Here is an 18,221-nt window from a genome sequence, read left to right as displayed (position 1 = left end):
CTTATGGGCCTGGACCCAGGTTATAAAGTTTCATAGCAATTTTCCAGATTTGCCTGCTCTCTAATTGAGTCTGATGTATTGCTCAGCCTGAATTGCGTGACATTTCATTTCAATGAGAGGTATGTGTTAATGGTAAGGGGGCACTGTAATGTGGCATAATGTGAACTGGAGGGCACTGTAATTTTAATGTGGAGGGCACTGTAATGCTACCTAAAAGGAACTGGGGTACTTTAATGTGACACAGTATGAAATGGAGGCACTATAGTGTAGCATAATATGACTGGGGCACTATAACATGGCATCATTAGAAGTCTAGGGCACTCTAATGTGGCACAGCATGAACAGGGGCACTGTAATGTGTCATAATATGAACTGGGGACACTGTATGTCATAATGTCAATTGGGGGTACTGTGTGGCATAGTGTGTTCTGGCAGCCCTACATGTAAACTAGGGAACCATGATGGTTCATAAAATAAACAAGGGCACTACTGTGGGGCATAACATTAAAAGGGCACTACTATGGGGCGTACTATTAACTAGGGTACTAATATGGTTCACAAAATGAACTGGGGCACTATTACGGGGCATAAAATTAACTGTTGTGGGCTCCTTTAATATGTTGCTATGAGGCCCACAAGGTTCTAATTATGCCTCTGTAGACAGGGCAGGCCTTGGCTATTTGTACCCTCGCACCCTTTCCCTCATCACCCCTGAACCTACATCTTCTCTGAACCTACAACTGATTTCTGAAATACAGGCTGCCCGAACAACATTTAAAAGAGCCTTATGGGTATAAATTTTAGGCCTGCAAATTAGTTTATTTGCAGACTTGATCCATACATGTTATCCACTTAATCATACAAAGTTGCACTGGCAGCAAAATGAGAATATTTAAACTGTTATGAATGTTATTTGCTTAGAACTTTGCACATTTCAATTTACCGTAATTCCTGTTTTTCTCTTATTTCACAGGGAGACTCTGGAGGACCTCTGACCTGCCGAGATCCCTCCTCTAAGCAATATGTAGTATATGGGATCACTTCCTGGGGTGATGGCTGTGGAGAGAGAGGAAAGCCCGGAGTGTACACCAGAGTAACAGCCTTTATTGACTGGATCAGAATCCAGATGAACAGTAATTACACTCTTTACGATATATACACCTCCTACTTATTGTAACATTAAATATAACAGGGCTCTTTTAAATGCTGCACATTGCAGCTTCTTTGTACATTATGACAATGTTTATAGGGCACCATTGCCAAAAATCACTACACTTTGTCATCAGTATACATTACAAGGGCACTAAGGTTGATACCTTCTGCATACCAACTTGTAAGGAGCAAGATTGTTTTTAGCCCCTACTATCTAGACACTGTATAAATGCCACAAAATAGGCACATGACACAAAAATGGTATTTGCACTGCCCAACTGCACTTTTGAAGCTCGGGTGGTCTTCTGTTTGCCGGCGGTCGGGCTCCCGGCGCTCAGTATACCGGCGCCGGGAGCCCGACAGCCGGAATACCGACAATTATTTTCCCTCGTGGGGGTCCACGACCCCCATAGAGGGAGAATAAAATAGTGTGGCGCGCGTAGCGCGCCACCGTGCCCGTAGCGTGGCGAGCGCAGCGAGCCCGCAAGGGGCTCATTTGCGCTCGCCAAGCTGTCGGTAAGCCGGCGGTCGGGCTCCCGGCGCCGGGATGCTGGTCGCCGGGAGCCCGACCGCCGGCCAGCCGTAGTGAACCCTTGAAGCTCCACCCCATGACCCCTTGAAGATTATTTTTTATTTTATGTTTACAATATGATTCACATAAAACAAGTAGGTGGAGCAGTATATATATATATATATATATATATATCAGTATATATAAAGACAGACGAACAAGCAATGCACAAAAGCTGGTTCTTGCTATTGTCAAAGTACGTACACTGGAGACAGAGGGCAAGGAGCAAAGCAGAAATCTTTCACATTAGCAAAATATATTGTCAATAAGCTCCTTCTTTCCACTTACACAGAACATATACACCATGTGAACTATACTTAGGGGGACATTTACCAAGCAGTGATAAGAGCAGAGAAGTGAGCCAGTGGAGAAGTTGCCCATGGCAACCAATCTGCACTGAAGTAACATCTATAATTTGCATACTATAAAATGATACAGAGCTGCTGATTGGTTGATGGGGCAACTTCTCCACTGGCTTACTTCTCCGCTCTTATCACTGCTTAGTAAATGTCCCCCTGAATTTGTTAACTTACATTAGTAAATCTTGTTTCTTAAACAGAATCAACCCTAAGTCGAGAGCCTTCATGTTTTGAGCTGCGCACAATGACTGATATACAGCAAAGCAATACAAAGTCAGAAATTAGAACCCTATGTTCCTTCTACAAGCAGTCCTGTCCAGCTCCCCTCAGCCAAGAAGCCTGTACACGTTTTGTAGAGGAGAAGTGCAGACAGAAACAGAGAAGATGCGGTGAGAGTTTTTTTTCTATATGCATCAAATTTATGGATGGCTGGGCCATTAAGCAAACTAGCCACCATGGAAATTGGAGGGTTGATGGCTGGATTTGGTTGTTATGAAGCACCCTTCCCCCATAGGTGTATGAGAAATACTTATATTAAAAGAACTAAGTAATATCAACAGTGCTTTTGGTGGTACTCAGTGGTTTGCAGTACTGGCAACTTTTTGCTTGAGTAAATTTTTTATTCTTATAACTAGTTCCAGAAACAGTAAGTGAACTAATTTCAAGAATGAATAAAATAAGCATCAGTAGACTTGTTCAGACTATGGAAACTAAATCTTGTATATTATCAACGTGTTATTTTAGGTGAGTAGTGACACGTGTTTTCATAGAAAAAAAACAACTATCACTGTTCTAAAAACACTCCCTGATAAGGGCCCCAGAATGCACATTTTTCAGCTAACTATGGGGGGTCATTCCGAGTTGACCGCTAGTTAAAAATGTTCGCAGCGCAGCGATTAAGTGAAAAAGCGGCACTTCTGCGCATGCGGCGCAATGCACACGCGCATCGTACTTTCACAACAGCCGATGTAGTTTCACACATGGTCTAGCGAAGCTTTTCATTCGCAATGTCCGCCGCAGAGTGATTGACATGAAGTGGGTGTTTCTGGGTATCAACTGACCATTTTCAGGGAGTGAACAGTCTGAAGTGATCGCAAGCGCTGGAGCTACTCTGAAACTGCACTATTTTTTTTTTGTAGCCGCTCTGCGATCCTTTCATTCGCACTTCTGCTAAGCTAAGATACACTCCCAGTGGGAGGCGGCATAGCGTTTGCACGGCTGCTAAAAACTGCTAGCGAGCGAACAACTCGGAATGACCCCCAATGTGTATAGACATACAACAGATATAATTAACTTCAATAATTATAATTTTTAAATAATTATTATTGAGTCCACCACAGCATACTTATAAAGTATGTACTGGTACTGAAGTGTTCTCCACTGTGTGCTTGTCCCGTCTCAGTTGCTGTGGTTGCAGCCATTGGGGAGAGGAACGTGCAGATGATTATTATATAGTGTCACAACTGAGGGCCTGAGCTGACGGGAGGCAGCCTCAGTTGTAGGGGCTGAGATGTACAGGAACCTGGGAGGTTGTATCAGACCCCTGGACATGTAAGTAACATGAGGAATAACCGCCCGAGGGCGTGACCACGACAACTTGAATAAAAGTCAATGATGTTTATTTATGACAAACTCCATGCATCACAGTAGCAGTAAAAGAAACATAAAATCAGCAGAGAAATAATACAGTTCCTGGGAACTACAGGATGGCAGGAGCCACAGAGCTCTGGTAGTATTGAGACAGTTCTTATTATCTGCGAGTTGGAAAGTCCTTACCAGGCCCGACTGTAGCAATGAAGAAAGCCCAGGATCGTACCAGCTGATGTTCCAGGGAAAGCTGGACTGCTGTAAATAAAATAGCTGCTGTGAGTTCTGGTTAGAACCAGACAGATGTTGGCACGGAGTGGATACTGGCTGGAACCAGTTAAATAATAAATGAAGCTTGAGAGCGATGCAATATGAATGAAATGTAGAACTTGAGAGCGGAGAAATAATAATACCGGTGGAGAGTGGTAAACTGTAGAAAGGACACCGGCCCTTTAAGAGAAGCTGTACTCTGCTGGAAGCTGGTCTGGAAGCAGGTAAAGTTGTGGCTGGAAACAGATGAATCCACAATGGATCGGAGAGTCAGGCTACACCGCAGGTGGAATGCTGGTGCGGGTCTCTATGGTGGAAGTCTTGAGACAGGAGCTGGAACCTGGAAGACAATCACAGGAGAGAGACAAACAGGAACTAGGTTTGACAACCAAAGCACTGACGCCTTCCTTGCTCAGGCACAGTGTATTTATACCTGCAGCAAGGAAGGGATTGGCTAGGCAATTATGCAGATTAACAATACTGACAACAGATTGGAGGAAATGATCAGCTGACAGAATCCAAGATGGCTGCGCCCATGCAGACACTTGGAGGGAAGTTTGGTTTGTAATCCATGTGGTAATGAAAACAGTAATGGCGGCGCCGGCCACTGGAGACAGGAGACGCCAGGCAGACAAGTGCACATCCAACCACGCGGACACAGCGGAGGCCGCGGCTGACGTAATCCACTCTGACACTCTGCATGCAGAAGCTCAGGGACGGCGGCGGAGGCCGCGGGAGACGCCATGCCAGATGTATTATGGCGTTACTGTGACAGCGTCTCAGAGAGACAGGAGAGGATGCAGGAATGTGAACACTAGGATAACAGACGGGATCCGGTGCTGGAGCGCTGAGCCAGCCTTAGGAGGCATCTGATGGGTAAGAAATGGCGTCCAGATACCCGGATCGTGACAGCACCCCCCCCTTTAGGAGTGGCCCCAGGACACTTCTTTGGCTTTTGAGGAAACTTGGAATGGAATCTCCGGACCAAGGCAGGAGCATGGACATCAGAAGCATTGGTCCATGAACGTTCCTCAGGGCCGTAACCCTTCCAGTCAATAAGATATTGTAGTTGACCGTAACGGTGACGTGAGTCCAGGATCTTAGCCACTTCATACTCAACGCCTCGTTGAGTTTGGACTTTCGGAGTTGGAGGAAGTGAGGAATGAAACCGATTTAAGATCAGCGGTTTCAACAGGGAAACATGGAATGTCCTGGGTATTTTTAAGAAGGGAGGCAACTGGAGTCTGTAAGCAACAGGATTGATGACTTGTTCAATCTTGAAAGGACCGATATAGCGAGGTGCAAACTTCATACTGGGAACTCTTAACCTCAAATTCTTCGTGGATAACCATACCCGATCACCCACCTTGAGAGCAGGAACTGCTCGACGCTTCCTATCCGCAAACTTCTTGTACCTGAACGATGCCTTGAGCAGAGCTGATCGTACGCTCTTCCAGATATTGGCAAACTGATGCAAGGTGATATCCACTGCGGGAACAGAAGTTGCTGGAAGCGGTTGGAACTCAGGGACTTTAGGGTGGAATCCAAAGTTAGTGAAGAATGGTGTTGAAGCAGATGAAGAATGATACTGGTTGTTATGACAGAACTCGGCCCAGGGAAGTAATTGAACCCAGTCATCTTGAGAGGAGGACACATAGATACGGAGGAAGGTCTCCAAGTCCTGATTCACCCTCTCGGTTTGACCATTGGTCTGAGGATGGTAAGCCGTGGAAAACTTTAGCTTGACTTGGAGGACTTGACATAAACTTCGCCAGAATTTGGCTGTGAATTGAACTCCTCGATCTGAGATAATTTCTTCAGGAAGACCGTGGAGTCGGAAGATCTCTTGTATGAATACTTGAGCCAACTTGGAAGCTGACGGAAGACCGGTAAGAGGAATGAAGTGTGCCATCTTGGTGAACCGGTCAACTACCACCCAGATGGTATTGAACTTGTTGCACATGGGTAAATCTGTAATAAAATCCATCGACAAATGGGTCCAAGGTCGACGGGGAACAGATAGTGGAACCAGTTGCCCCGCAGGCGACTGGCGGGATACCTTATGTTGAGCACACTTTGGGCAAGACGCAATAAACTCCAAGACGTCCTTTTTCAGAGTTGGCCACCAATAGGACCTAGAGATAAACTCCATGGTTTTTTGGATACCTGTATGTCCGGCAAAACGGGAAGCATGGGCCCAATGCATGAGCTTTTTCCTTAGCATCGGTTTCACAAAACTTTTCCCTGATGGGAGCGTAGAGTCCATCCCTACCGTGGAGAATGCCAACGGATTTATAATAGGATGCTTGTCTGAAGACTCTGACTCATTTTCTTGCTCCCATGAGCGGGAAAGGGCATCGGCCTTGCGATTCTGAGAGCCCGGACAGAACTGGAGTTTAAAGTCGAACCTGGAAAAGAAAAGTGCCCATCTGGCCTGACGAGGGTTGAGACATTGTGCGCCTTTCAGATATAAAAGGTTCTTGTGGTCTGTAAGTATGGTGATTGAATGAGAAGCTCCCTCCAACAGATACCTCCACTCTTCCAGAGCGAGCTTGATGGCTAGCAACTCCTGGTCGCCAATGGCATAGTTGCGCTCAGCTGGGGAGAACTTCCGGGAGAAGAAACTGCAAGGGTGTAAATGGCCATCTTTAGCCCTCTGAGATAACACCGCTCCTACTCCAACGGAGGAGGCATCCACCTCTAAGATGAAAGGAGAGTCGATGTCAGGCTGTTTCAGAACAGGCGCAGAGATGAACCTTTGTTTTAACAGATGAAATGCTTGCATGGCTTCTTCAGACCACTTGGACGGGTTAGCACCCTTCTTAGTGAAAGCAGTAATAGGCGCCACAATGGTGGAAAAGTCTCGTATAAACTTTCGGTAATAGTTGGCGAACCCTAAGAACCTCTGGACCCCTTTGAGGGTTAAGGGTACCGGCCAATTTTGGATTGCTTGTAGTTTCTCAGGATCCATCTCTAGTCCGGAACCGGACACAATGTACCCTAGAAACGGAATGGACTTGACTTCAAAGACGCATTTCTCTAATTTGCAATAGAGATGATTGACACGGAGACGGGACAGAACCTCTTTAACCCAAAAACGATGTTCCTCTAAATCGTTGGCAAAAATGAGGATATCGTCTAGATAGACCACGACATGACGGTATAGAATGTCTCTGAAGATCTCATTGACAAAATGCTGGAAGACAGCTGGAGCATTGCTCAATCCGAAGGGCATGACGAGGTACTCATAATGTCCGTCACGGGTGTTAAAGGCGGTCTTCCACTCGTCACCCTCACGGATCCGGATGAGATTGTATGCACCTCTCAAGTCCAGCTTAGTAAAGATGGTAGCTCCGCTAACTCTGTCAAAGAGCTCAGTAATCAGGGGTAAAGGATAACGGTTCTTGATGGTAATGTCGTTCAAACCTCTGTAGTCGATGCACGGCCGCAGACCACCATCTTTCTTCTTTACAAAAAAGAAGCCTGCACCGGCTGGAGAAGAAGAAGGTCGAATGAACCCCTTTGCTAGGTTCTCTTTAATGTATTCCTCCATAGAATGCGTCTCAGGCAGAGACAACGGATAAGTTCGGCCTCGAGGTGGAACCTTCCCTGGAACGAGATCAATCGGGCAGTCCCATTCTCTATGAGGAGGAAGGATATCAGCAGAAGCTTTACTGAACACATCCGTGAAATCTTGATATGGAGGAGGTGGAACATCAGACGACCTGGGGGAGGAAGAACAGACAGGCAATACTTTAAACAAACATGTCTCAGCACAGGAGGAACCCCATGCCAGGATTTGCGTAGTCGTCCAATCAATTGTAGGATTGTAAAAACGAAGCCATGGAAGGCCCAGGACCACAGGATGTGTGGCTCTTGGAATCACTAAAAAAGAAATAAGTTCGGAATGAAGAACTCCCACTCTCAGACGAACTGGTAGAGTCCTTAGAGAAATTACTGTATCAAAAATCTTGCTGCCATCCACGGCAGTTAAGGAGATGGACGAAGGAAGTCTCTCGGTGGGTAGGGACCACCGTTTAACATAGGCTTCGGTAATAAAGTTCCCAGCTGCTCCGGAATCAAGGAGGGCAATGACGTTCCGATAACGTTGAGCAACTTGAAGCGAGACTGGGAGATTACAATCTTGAGGAGATGGAGAGGAGATCATTACTCCTAGCCGGCCCTCTCCTGGGCGAGCTATGGTTTGGAGTTTTCCCGGACGTTCGGGACAGACATTGATGGTGTGAGACGGAGCTGCACAGTAAATACAGAGAGACTCGGAGAGACGTCTTCGGCGCTCAGCAGGAGTTAAACGAGAACGGCCAATTTGCATGGGCTCATCTTTAGTTGGTGACAGTTGGCGAGGAGGAGGAGCAGAAGATTTTGGAGCAGATGATCTTCCACGCTCAGTTGCTCTCTCTCTGAAACGTAAATCAACTTTCGTGCAGAATGAGATTAGCTCATCTAACTTAGAGGGTAAGTCTCTGGTAGCTAACTCATCTTTAATACGCTCAGATAAGCCATGCCAGAATGCAGCATACAGGGCCTCGTCGTTCCAGACCAGTTCGGATGCCAGGATCTGGAACTGTATCAGATATTGTCCTACAGTACGTGACCCCTGGCGTAAACGGAGAATCTCGGATGAAGCTGAGGTTACCCGGCCTGGCTCGTCGAAGATGCGCCTGAATGTTGACACGAATGCAGTGTAAGAAGATAGCAGGGTGTCGGACCTCTCCCATAACGGTGATGCCCAATCAAGGGCTGAGCCACTGAGAAGAGAAATAATGTAGGCAATTTTTGTACGGTCACTGGGAAAATTGCCAGGTTGTAGCTCAAACTGAATCTCACACTGGTTGAGAAATCCCCTGCAGAATCTTGGAGATCCGTCAAATTTTGCTGGCGTTGGAAGATGAAGACGTGGAGCAGAAATGGGTAAGGTGGGTGGGGTTATAGCTGGAGTCACTGTGGTTGACGCACCAGACGCGCCTGGTCCACGGAGAGTTGTCTGAATCCCATCCAGCCGAGTAGAGAGATCCTGGAGACAGCGGATGATGTGGCCCTGTGCAGCCTCCTGATGTTCTAGTCGGGCTGCCAGTTCTTGCATCGGCCTGGCCGCTTGATCCTGGTCTCCGGCTGGATTCATTTGGTCAGTGCTTACTGTCACAACTGAGGGCCTGAGCTGACGGGAGGCAGCCTCAGTTGTAGGGGCTGAGATGTACCGGAACCTGGGAGGTTGTATCAGACCCCTGGACATGTAAGTAACATGAGGAATAACCGCCCGAGGGCGTGACCACAACAACTTGAATAAAAGTCAATGATGTTTATTTATGACAAACTCCATGCATCACAGTAGCAGTAAAAGAAACATAAAATCAGCAGAGAAATAATACAGTTCCTGGGAACTACAGGATGGCAGGAGCCACAGAGCTCTGGTAGTATTGAGACAGTTCTTATTATCTGCGAGTTGGAAAGTCCTTACCAGGCCCGACTGTAGCAATGAAGAAAGCCCAGGATCGTACCAGCTGATGTTCCAGGGAAAGCTGGACTGCTGTAAATAAAATAGCTGCTGTGAGTTCTGGTTGGAACCAGACAGATGTTGGCACGGAGTGGATACTGGCTGGAACCAGTTAAATAATAAATGAAGCTTGAGAGCGATGCAATATGAATGAAATGTAGAACTTGAGAGCGGAGAAATAATAATACCGGTGGAGAGTGGTAAACTGTAGAAAGGACACCGGCCCTTTAAGAGAAGCTGTACTCTGCTGGAAGCTGGGCTGGAAGCAGGTAAAGTTGTGGCTGGAAACAGATGAATCCACAATGGATCGGAGAGTCAGGCTACACCGCAGGTGGAATGCTGGTGCGGGTCTCTATGGTGGAAGTCTTGAGACAGGAGCTGGAACCTGGAAGACAATCACAGGAGAGAGACAAACAGGAACTAGGTTTGACAACCAAAGCACTGACGCCTTCCTTGCTCAGGCACAGTGTATTTATACCTGCAGCAAGGAAGGGATTGGCTAGGCAATTATGCAGATTAACAATACTGACAACAGATTGGAGGAAATGATCAGCTGACAGAATCCAAGATGGCTGCGCCCATGCAGACACTTGGAGGGAAGTTTGGTTTGTAATCCATGTGGTAATGAAAACAGTAATGGCGGCGCCGGCCACTGGAGACAGGAGACGCCAGGCAGACAAGTGCACATCCAACCACGCGGACACAGCGGAGGCCGCGGCTGACGTAATCCACTCTGACACTCTGCATGCAGAAGCTCAGGGACGGCGGCGGAGGCCGCGGGAGACACCATGCCAGATGTATTATGGCGTTACTGTGACAGCGTCTCAGAGAGACAGGAGAGGATGCAGGAATGTGAACACTAGGATAACAGACGGGATCCGGTGCTGGAGCGCTGAGCCAGCCTTAGGAGGCATCTGATGGGTAAGAAATGGCGTCCAGATACCCGGATCGTGACATATAGATTCAGACAACCTATTTTTTTATGTCATATACTGCCTCAAATTACTGAGGATTGAAAGTCATTAGACTGGTTACAGATCTTAAGGTGCATACACACAGACCGATTTTGACTATGAGCAATTTTGACTGAGCGATTTACCTTGAACTGGCAGTAGGCGCTTTTGACTACCTGTACCAGCGATTTTGACTAAGTGTGCAAGCGATTTTGGCTATGGGCGATTTTGACTAACTCACTTAAATAGGGGGATGCTTTTACTTTTCCAGCGACATATTGAAAATTGTCTTGCCTCCACAATCTATTTTTCCTAGCGATAGTGACCTGGCAGGGACGCGCATCGCTATCACTCGCTGTGTACACACGGAGCAATATGCACTAACTTTCTCAGCGATTTTGACTATATAGTTAAAATCGCTGAGCCATATCGCTCCGTGTGTACACACCATTAGATAGATTAAAAAAAGTGTATCTGATTATTAATCTTTATTTGTATTTGTTATTTGCACCAGTTTTTCAAGTAAGATGTGTAACTGTTAAGTTTGCTGGGGAAAGTAAATTTGTATTTACCATCCATAAGAAGCAGAAGCATAAAAGGGGGTCTAAATTTATAGGTTCTAAAAGGTGAAATGCAATGTATTCAGTTATATTGTTCGCTACAAACCTACTATATATATATATATATATATATAGTCCAGCACAGACTCGGCACTCCTATTACCAAACAGACCTTGGTCCGGTGCCCTCATAACTGCATTGCAGCAGTGCATATAGAGTTCTCCTCAGCGGCACACAGGACACAATCACAGAAGCCTTAAATGATGATCATCATTTAAGGCTTCTGTGATTGTGTCCTGTGTGCCGCTGATGAGAACTCTATATATATATATATATATATATATATATATGTATAAATGGGACACTCACCAGAATTTTCATGCACTGATGAAAGTGCGGGGCTGTGGTGGTACAAAATACTGACAATTGGCTGACAGTAAGACATATTTGAAATGTGAATCAAATCCTATGGCCAAGATTAAAACTAAAATTGCTATTGCTATTGAATTAGTGGTTGGATAACAGAATGAGTGTCTAATTTCTTGAAAGTGGACTTTCCGATTTGTCCGGTTATATGTACACTGCCGAAAGTGCACAAGTCCTTGGATAATCCCCCTGGCAGACCCATTATCTCTGCCAGTGGTTGTATTCTTCATCCATTAGCGATGTTTATCGATGGTTTACTGCAGAATATGCTTCCATCACTACCGAGTTTCTTAAAAGACACTGGTGATTTTTTGAGCAAGATTGCATCATTGAATAACATCTATGATGATATTTACTTGTTACTTTAGATGTATCATCGTTGTACACCATAATTCCCCATTATTTGGGCATTGATGCAGTGAGGAAGCTCATGATCAACAGTGTCTTTACTGGCCACCCAACTGAATTAATTTTTGAAGATGGTTCTGGTAAATAATTATTTTATGTATGAGGGTGATTATTACAACCAAGTAGCAGGGACCACAGCGGGCTCCAATGTGGCCCCTGCATATGTCGGTATTCTTATGCATGATTATGAGTCAACTTATAGTTTGCCCAAATATGGTGATAAGATCATCTATTTTAAGAGATTTATAGATGACATTTCTTACTATGGAATGACACTGGTGATGATTTTAATTCGATGGTGATCGAGTTGAATTCACTTGAGTCCACGGTACACTTTATAGGACAGTTTGATTCACAATCAATAAATTTTTTGGATGTGACTGTATACCGTGAAGGCCCAGGATTGGGGACTACACTATATTGCAAGGAGACTGACCTTAACTCCTATCTACATGCTACAAGTAATCATCCCCCTGGCTAAAAAGCTAGTTTACCTATATCACAATTTATGCAGATACTACGAAACAATAGTTACCCAGTAAAGGCAGAAGTGCAGATTCTGGAGATGCAGGAACGTTTCCTTGAGAGAGGATACAATAAATCTATGGTGGAACAGTGTTTGTCCAAAGCCTGGAAGAAAATGACATCACATCTAGAGATGAGCGCCTGAAATTTTTCGGGTTTTGTGTTTTGGTTTTGGGTTCGGTTCCGCGGCCGTGTTTTGGGTTCGACCGCGTTTTGGCAAAACCTCACCGAATTTTTTTTGTCGGATTCGGGTGTGTTTTGGATTCGGGTGTTTTTTTCAAAAAACCCTAAAAAACAGCTTAAATCATAGAATTTGGGGGTCATTTTGATCCCATATTATTATTAACCTCAAAAACCATAATTTCCACTCATTTTCAGTCTATTCTGAATACCTCACACCTCACAATATTATTTTTAGTCCTAAAATTTGCACCGAGGTCGCTGGATGACTAAGCTAAGCGACCCTAGTGGCCGACACAAACACCTGGCCCATCTAGGAGTGGCACTGCAGTGTCACGCAGGATGGCCCTTCCAAAAAACACTCCCCAAACAGCACATGACGCAAAGAAAAAAAGAGGTGCAATGAGGTAGCTGTGTGACTAAGCTCAGCGACCCAAGTGCCCGACACAAACACCTGGCCCATCTAGGAGTGGCACTGCAGTGTCACGCAGGATGTCCCTTCCAAAAAACCCTCCCCAAACAGCACATGACGCAAAGAAAAAAAGAGGCGCAATGAGGTAGCTGTGTGAGTAAGATTAGCGACCCTAGTGGCCGACACAAACACCGGGCCCATCTAGGAGTGGCACTGCAGTGTCACGCAGGATGTCCCTTCCAAAAAACCCTCCCCAAACAGCACATGACGCAAAGAAAAATAAAAGAAAAAAGAGGTGCAAGATGGAATTGTCCTTGGGCCCACCCACCCACCCTTATGTTGTATAAACAGGACATGCACACTTTAACCAACCCATCATTTCAGTGACAGGGTCTGCCACACGACTGTGACTGATATGACGGGTTGGTTTGGACCCCCACCAAAAAAGAAGCAATTAATCTCTCCTTGCACAAACTGGCTCTACAGAGGCAAGATGTCCACCTCATCATCATCCTCCGATATATCACCGTGTACATCCCCCTCCTCACAGATTATCAATTCGTCCCCACTGGAATCCACCATCTCAGCTCCCTGTGTACTTTGTGGAGGCAATTGCTGCTGGTCAATGTCTCCGCGGAGGAATTGATTATAATTCATTTTAATGAACATCATCTTCTCCACATTTTCTGGATGTAACCTCGTACGCCGATTGCTGACAAGGTGAGCGGCGGCACTAAACACTCTTTCGGAGTACACACTTGTGGGAGGGCAACTTAGGTAGAATAAAGCCAGTTTGTGCAAGGGCCTCCAAATTGCCTCTTTTTCCTGCCAGTATAAGTACGGACTGTCTGACGTGCCTACTTGGATGCGGTCACTCATATAATCCTCCACCATTCTTTCAATGTTGAGAGAATCATATGCAGTGACAGTAGACGACATGTCCGTAATCTTTGTCAGGACCTTCAGTCCGGACCAGATGTCAGCATCAGCAGTCGCTCCAGACTGCCCTGCATCACCGCCAGTGGGTGGGCTCGGAATTCTGAGCCTTTTCCTCGCACCCCCAGTTGCGGGAGAATGTGAAGGAGGAGATGTTGACAGGTCGCGTTCCGCTTGACTTGACAATTTTGTCACCAGCAGGTCTTTGCACCCCAGCAGACTTGTGTCTGCCGGAAAGAGTGATCCAAGGTAGGTTTTAAATCTAGGATCGAGCACGGTGGCCAAAATGTAGTGCTCTGATTTCAACAGATTGACCACCCGTGAATCCTTGTTAAGCGAATTAAGGGCTGCATCCACAAGTCCCACATGCCTAGCGGAATCGCTCCCTTTTAGCTCCTTCTTCAATGCCTCCAGCTTCTTCTGCAAAAGCCTGATGAGGGGAATGACCTGACTCAGGCTGGCAGTGTCTGAACTGACTTCACGTGTGGCAAGTTCAAAGGGCATCAGAACCTTGCACAACGTTGAAATCATTCTCCACTGCACTTGAGACAGGTGCATTCCACCTCCTATATCGTGCTCAATTGTATAGGCTTGAATGGCCTTTTGCTGCTCCTCCAACCTCTGAAGCATATAGAGGGTTGAATTCCACCTCGTTACCACTTCTTGCTTCAGATGATGGCAGGGCAGGTTCAGTAGTTTTTGGTGGTGCTCCAGTCTTCTGTACGTGGTGCCTGTACGCCGAAAGTGTCCCGCAATTCTTCTGGCCACCGACAGCATCTCTTGCACGCCCCTGTCGTTTTTAAAAAAATTCTGCACCACCAAATTCAAGGTATGTGCAAAACATGGGACGTGCTGGAATTTGCCCATATTTAATGCACACACAATATTGCTGGCGTTGTCCGATGCCACAAATCCACAGGAGAGTCCAATTGGGGTAAGCCATTCTGCGATGATCTTCCTCAGTTGCCGTAAGAGGTTTTTAGCTGTGTGCGTATTCTGGAAAGCGGTGATACAAAGCGTAGCCTGCCTAGGAAAGAGTTGGCGTTTGCGAGATGCTGCTACTGGTGCCGCCGCTGCTGTTCTTGCGGCGGGAGTCCATACATCTACCCAGTGGGCTGTCACAGTCATATAGTCCTGACCCTGCCCTGCTCCACTTGTCCACATGTCCGTGGTTAAGTGGACATTGGGTACAACTGCATTTTTTAGGACACTGGTGAGTCTTTTTCTGACGTCCGTGTACATTCTCGGTATCGCCTGCCTACAGAAGTGGAACCTAGATGGTATTTGGTAACGGGGGCACACTGCCTCAATAAATTGTCTAGTTCCCTGTGAACTAACGGCGGATACCGGACGCACGTCTAACACCAACATAGTTGTCAAGGACTCAGTTATCCGCTTTGCAACAGGATGACTGCTGTGATATTTCATCTTCCTCGCAAAGGACTGTTGGACAGTCAATTGCTTACTGGAAGTAGTACAAGTGGGCTTACGACTTCCCCTCTGGGATGACCATCGACTCCCAGCAGCAACAACAGCAGCGCCAGCAGCAGTAGGCGTTACACGCAAGGATGCATCGGAGGAATCCCAGGCAGGAGAGGACTCGTCAGAATTGCCAGTGACATGGCCTGCAGGACTATTGGCATTCCTGGGGAAGGAGGAAATTGACACTGAGGGAGTTGGTGGGGTGGTTTGCGTGAGCTTGGTTACAAGAGGAAGGGATTTACTGGTCAGTGGACTGCTTCCGCTGTCGGCCCAAGTTTTTGAACTTGTCACTGACTTATTATGAATGCGCTGCAGGTGACGTATAAGGGAGGATGTTCCGAGGTGGTTAACGTCCTTACCCCTACTTATTACAGCTTGACAAAGGGAACACACGGCTTGACACCTGTTGTCCGCATTTCTGGTGAAATACTTCCACACCGAAGAGCTGATTTTTTGGTATTTTCACCAGGCATGTCAACGGCCCTATTCCTCCCACGGACAACAGGTGTCTCCCCGGGTGCCTGACTTAAACAAACCACCTCACCATCAGAATCCTCCTGGTCAATTTCCTCCCCAGCGCCAGCAACACCCATATCCTCCTCATCCTGGTGTACTTCAACACTGACATCTTCAATCTGACTATCAGGAACTGGACTGCGGGTGCTCCTTCCAGCACTTGCAGGGGGCGTGCAAATGGTGGAAGGCGCATGCTCTTCACGTCCAGTGTTGGGAAGGTCAGGCATCGCAACCGACACAATTGGACTCTCCTTGTGGATTTGGGATTTCGAAGAACGCACAGTTCTTTGCGGTGCTACTGCTTTTGCCAGCTTGAGTCTTTTCATTTTTCTAGCGAGAGGCTGAGTGCCTCCATCCTCATGTGAAGCTGAACCACTAGCCATGAACATAGGCCAGGGCCTCAGCCGTTCCTTGCCACTCCGTGTGGTAAATGGCATATTGGCAAGTTTACGCTTCTCCTCCGACAATTTTATTTTAGGTTTTGGAGTCCTTTTTTTACTGATATTTGGTGTTTTGGATTTGACATGCTCTGTACTATGACATTGGGCATCGGCCTTGGCAGACGACGTTGCTGGCATTTCATCGTCTCGGCCATGACTAGTGGCAGCAGCTTCAGCACGAGGTGGAAGTGGATCTTGATCTTTCCCTAATTTTGGAACCTCAACATTTTTGTTCTCCATATTTTAATAGGCACAACTAAAAGGCACCTCAGGTAAACAATGGAGATGGATGGATACTAGTATACAATTATGGATGGACTGCCGAGTGCCGACACAGAGGTAGCTACAGCCGTGGACTACCGTACTGTACTGTGTCTGCTGCTAATATAGACTGGTTGATAAAGAGATGTAGTAGTAGTATGTATGTATAAAGAAGAAAGAAAAAAAAAACACGGGTAGGTGGTATACAATTATGGACGGACTGCCCAGTGCCGACACAGAGGTAGCTACAGCCGTGGACTACCGTACTGTGTCTGCTGCTAATATAGACTGGTTGATAAAGAGATGTAGTAGTAGTAGTATGTATGTATAAAGAAGAAAGAAAAAAAAAACCACGGGTAGGTGGTATACAATTATGGACGGACTGCCCAGTGCCGACACAGAGGTAGCTACAGCCGTGGACTACCGTACTGTACTGTGTCTGCTGCTAATATAGACTGGTTGATAAAGAGATGTAGTAGTAGTATGTATGTATAAAGAAGAAAGAAAAAAAACCACGGGTAGGTGGTATACAATTATGGACGGACTGCCCAGTGCCGACACAGAGGTAGCTACAGCCGTGGACTACCGTACTGTACTGTGTCTGCTGCTAATATAGACTGGTTGATAAAGAGATGTAGTAGTAGTAGTATGTATGTATAAAGAAGACAGAAAAAAAAAACCACGGGTAGGTGGTATACAATTATGGACGGACTGCCGAGTGCCGACACAGAGGTAGCTACAGCCGTGGACTACCGTACTGTACTGTGTCTGCTGCTAATATAGACTGGTTGATAAAGAGATGTAGTAGTAGTATGTATGTATAAAGAAGAAAGAAAAAAAAACCACGGGTAGGTGGTATACAATTATGGACGGACTGCCGAGTGCCGACACAGAGGTAGCTACAGCCGTGAACTACCGTACTGTGTCTGCTGCGACTGGATGATAAATAATGATATAAAAAATATATATATATCACTACTGCAGCCGGACAGGTATATATTATATAATGACGGACCTGCTGGACACTGTCTGTCAGCAGAATGAGTTTTTTATAGAATAAAAAAAAAAACACCACACAAGTGAAGTCACACGACGAGTGTTTAACTTTTTCAGGCAATCACAATATAGTATACTATACTACTAACTATACTGGTGGTCAGTGTGGTCAGGTCACTGGTCAGTCACACTGGCAGTGGCACTCCTGCAGCAAAAGTGTGCACTGTTTAATTTTAATAATAATATGTACTCCTGGCTCCTGCTATAACCTATAACTGGAACTGCAGTGCTCCCCAGTCTCCCCCACAATTATAAGATGTGTGAGCTGAGCACAGTCAGATATATACATAGATGATGCAGCACACTGGGCTGAGCAGTGCACACAGATATGGTATGTGACTGAGTCACTGTGTATCGTTTTTTTCAGGCAGAGAACGGATATATTAAATAAAACTGCACTGTCTGGTGGTCACTGTGGTCAGTCACTAGTAAACTCTGCACTCTCTACAGTTCTACAGTACTCCTAAGCTCCAGTAAATCAGGTCAATCTCTCTCTCTCTCTCTTCTAATCTAAATGGAGAGGACGCCAGCCACGTCCTCTCCCTATCAATCTCAATGCACGTGTGAAAATGGCGGCGACGCGCGGCTCCTTATATAGAATCCGAGTCTCGC

At 46.1% G+C, this 18,221-nt stretch overlaps 1 protein-coding gene across 1 annotated transcript in view; it reads left to right on the top strand.

Annotated features, from left to right (window-relative positions):
- The window catches only part of PRSS56 (serine protease 56), a 240,669-nt gene that overhangs the window by 161,490 nt on the left and 60,958 nt on the right, over positions 1-18,221 (top strand). Inside the window, exons 10-11 of the mRNA XM_063919643.1 lie at positions 974-1,133; positions 2,283-2,471. Coding sequence (XP_063775713.1) covers positions 974-1,133; positions 2,283-2,471 — 349 coding nt within the window. The remainder of the gene's footprint in view (positions 1-973; positions 1,134-2,282; positions 2,472-18,221) is intronic.

Source organism: Pseudophryne corroboree, chromosome 4 (assembly GCF_028390025.1).
Source record: "Pseudophryne corroboree isolate aPseCor3 chromosome 4, aPseCor3.hap2, whole genome shotgun sequence".
NCBI classification, from domain to species: domain Eukaryota; kingdom Metazoa; phylum Chordata; class Amphibia; order Anura; family Myobatrachidae; genus Pseudophryne; species Pseudophryne corroboree.
This window is presented reverse-complemented; position numbering and strand designations above follow the sequence as displayed.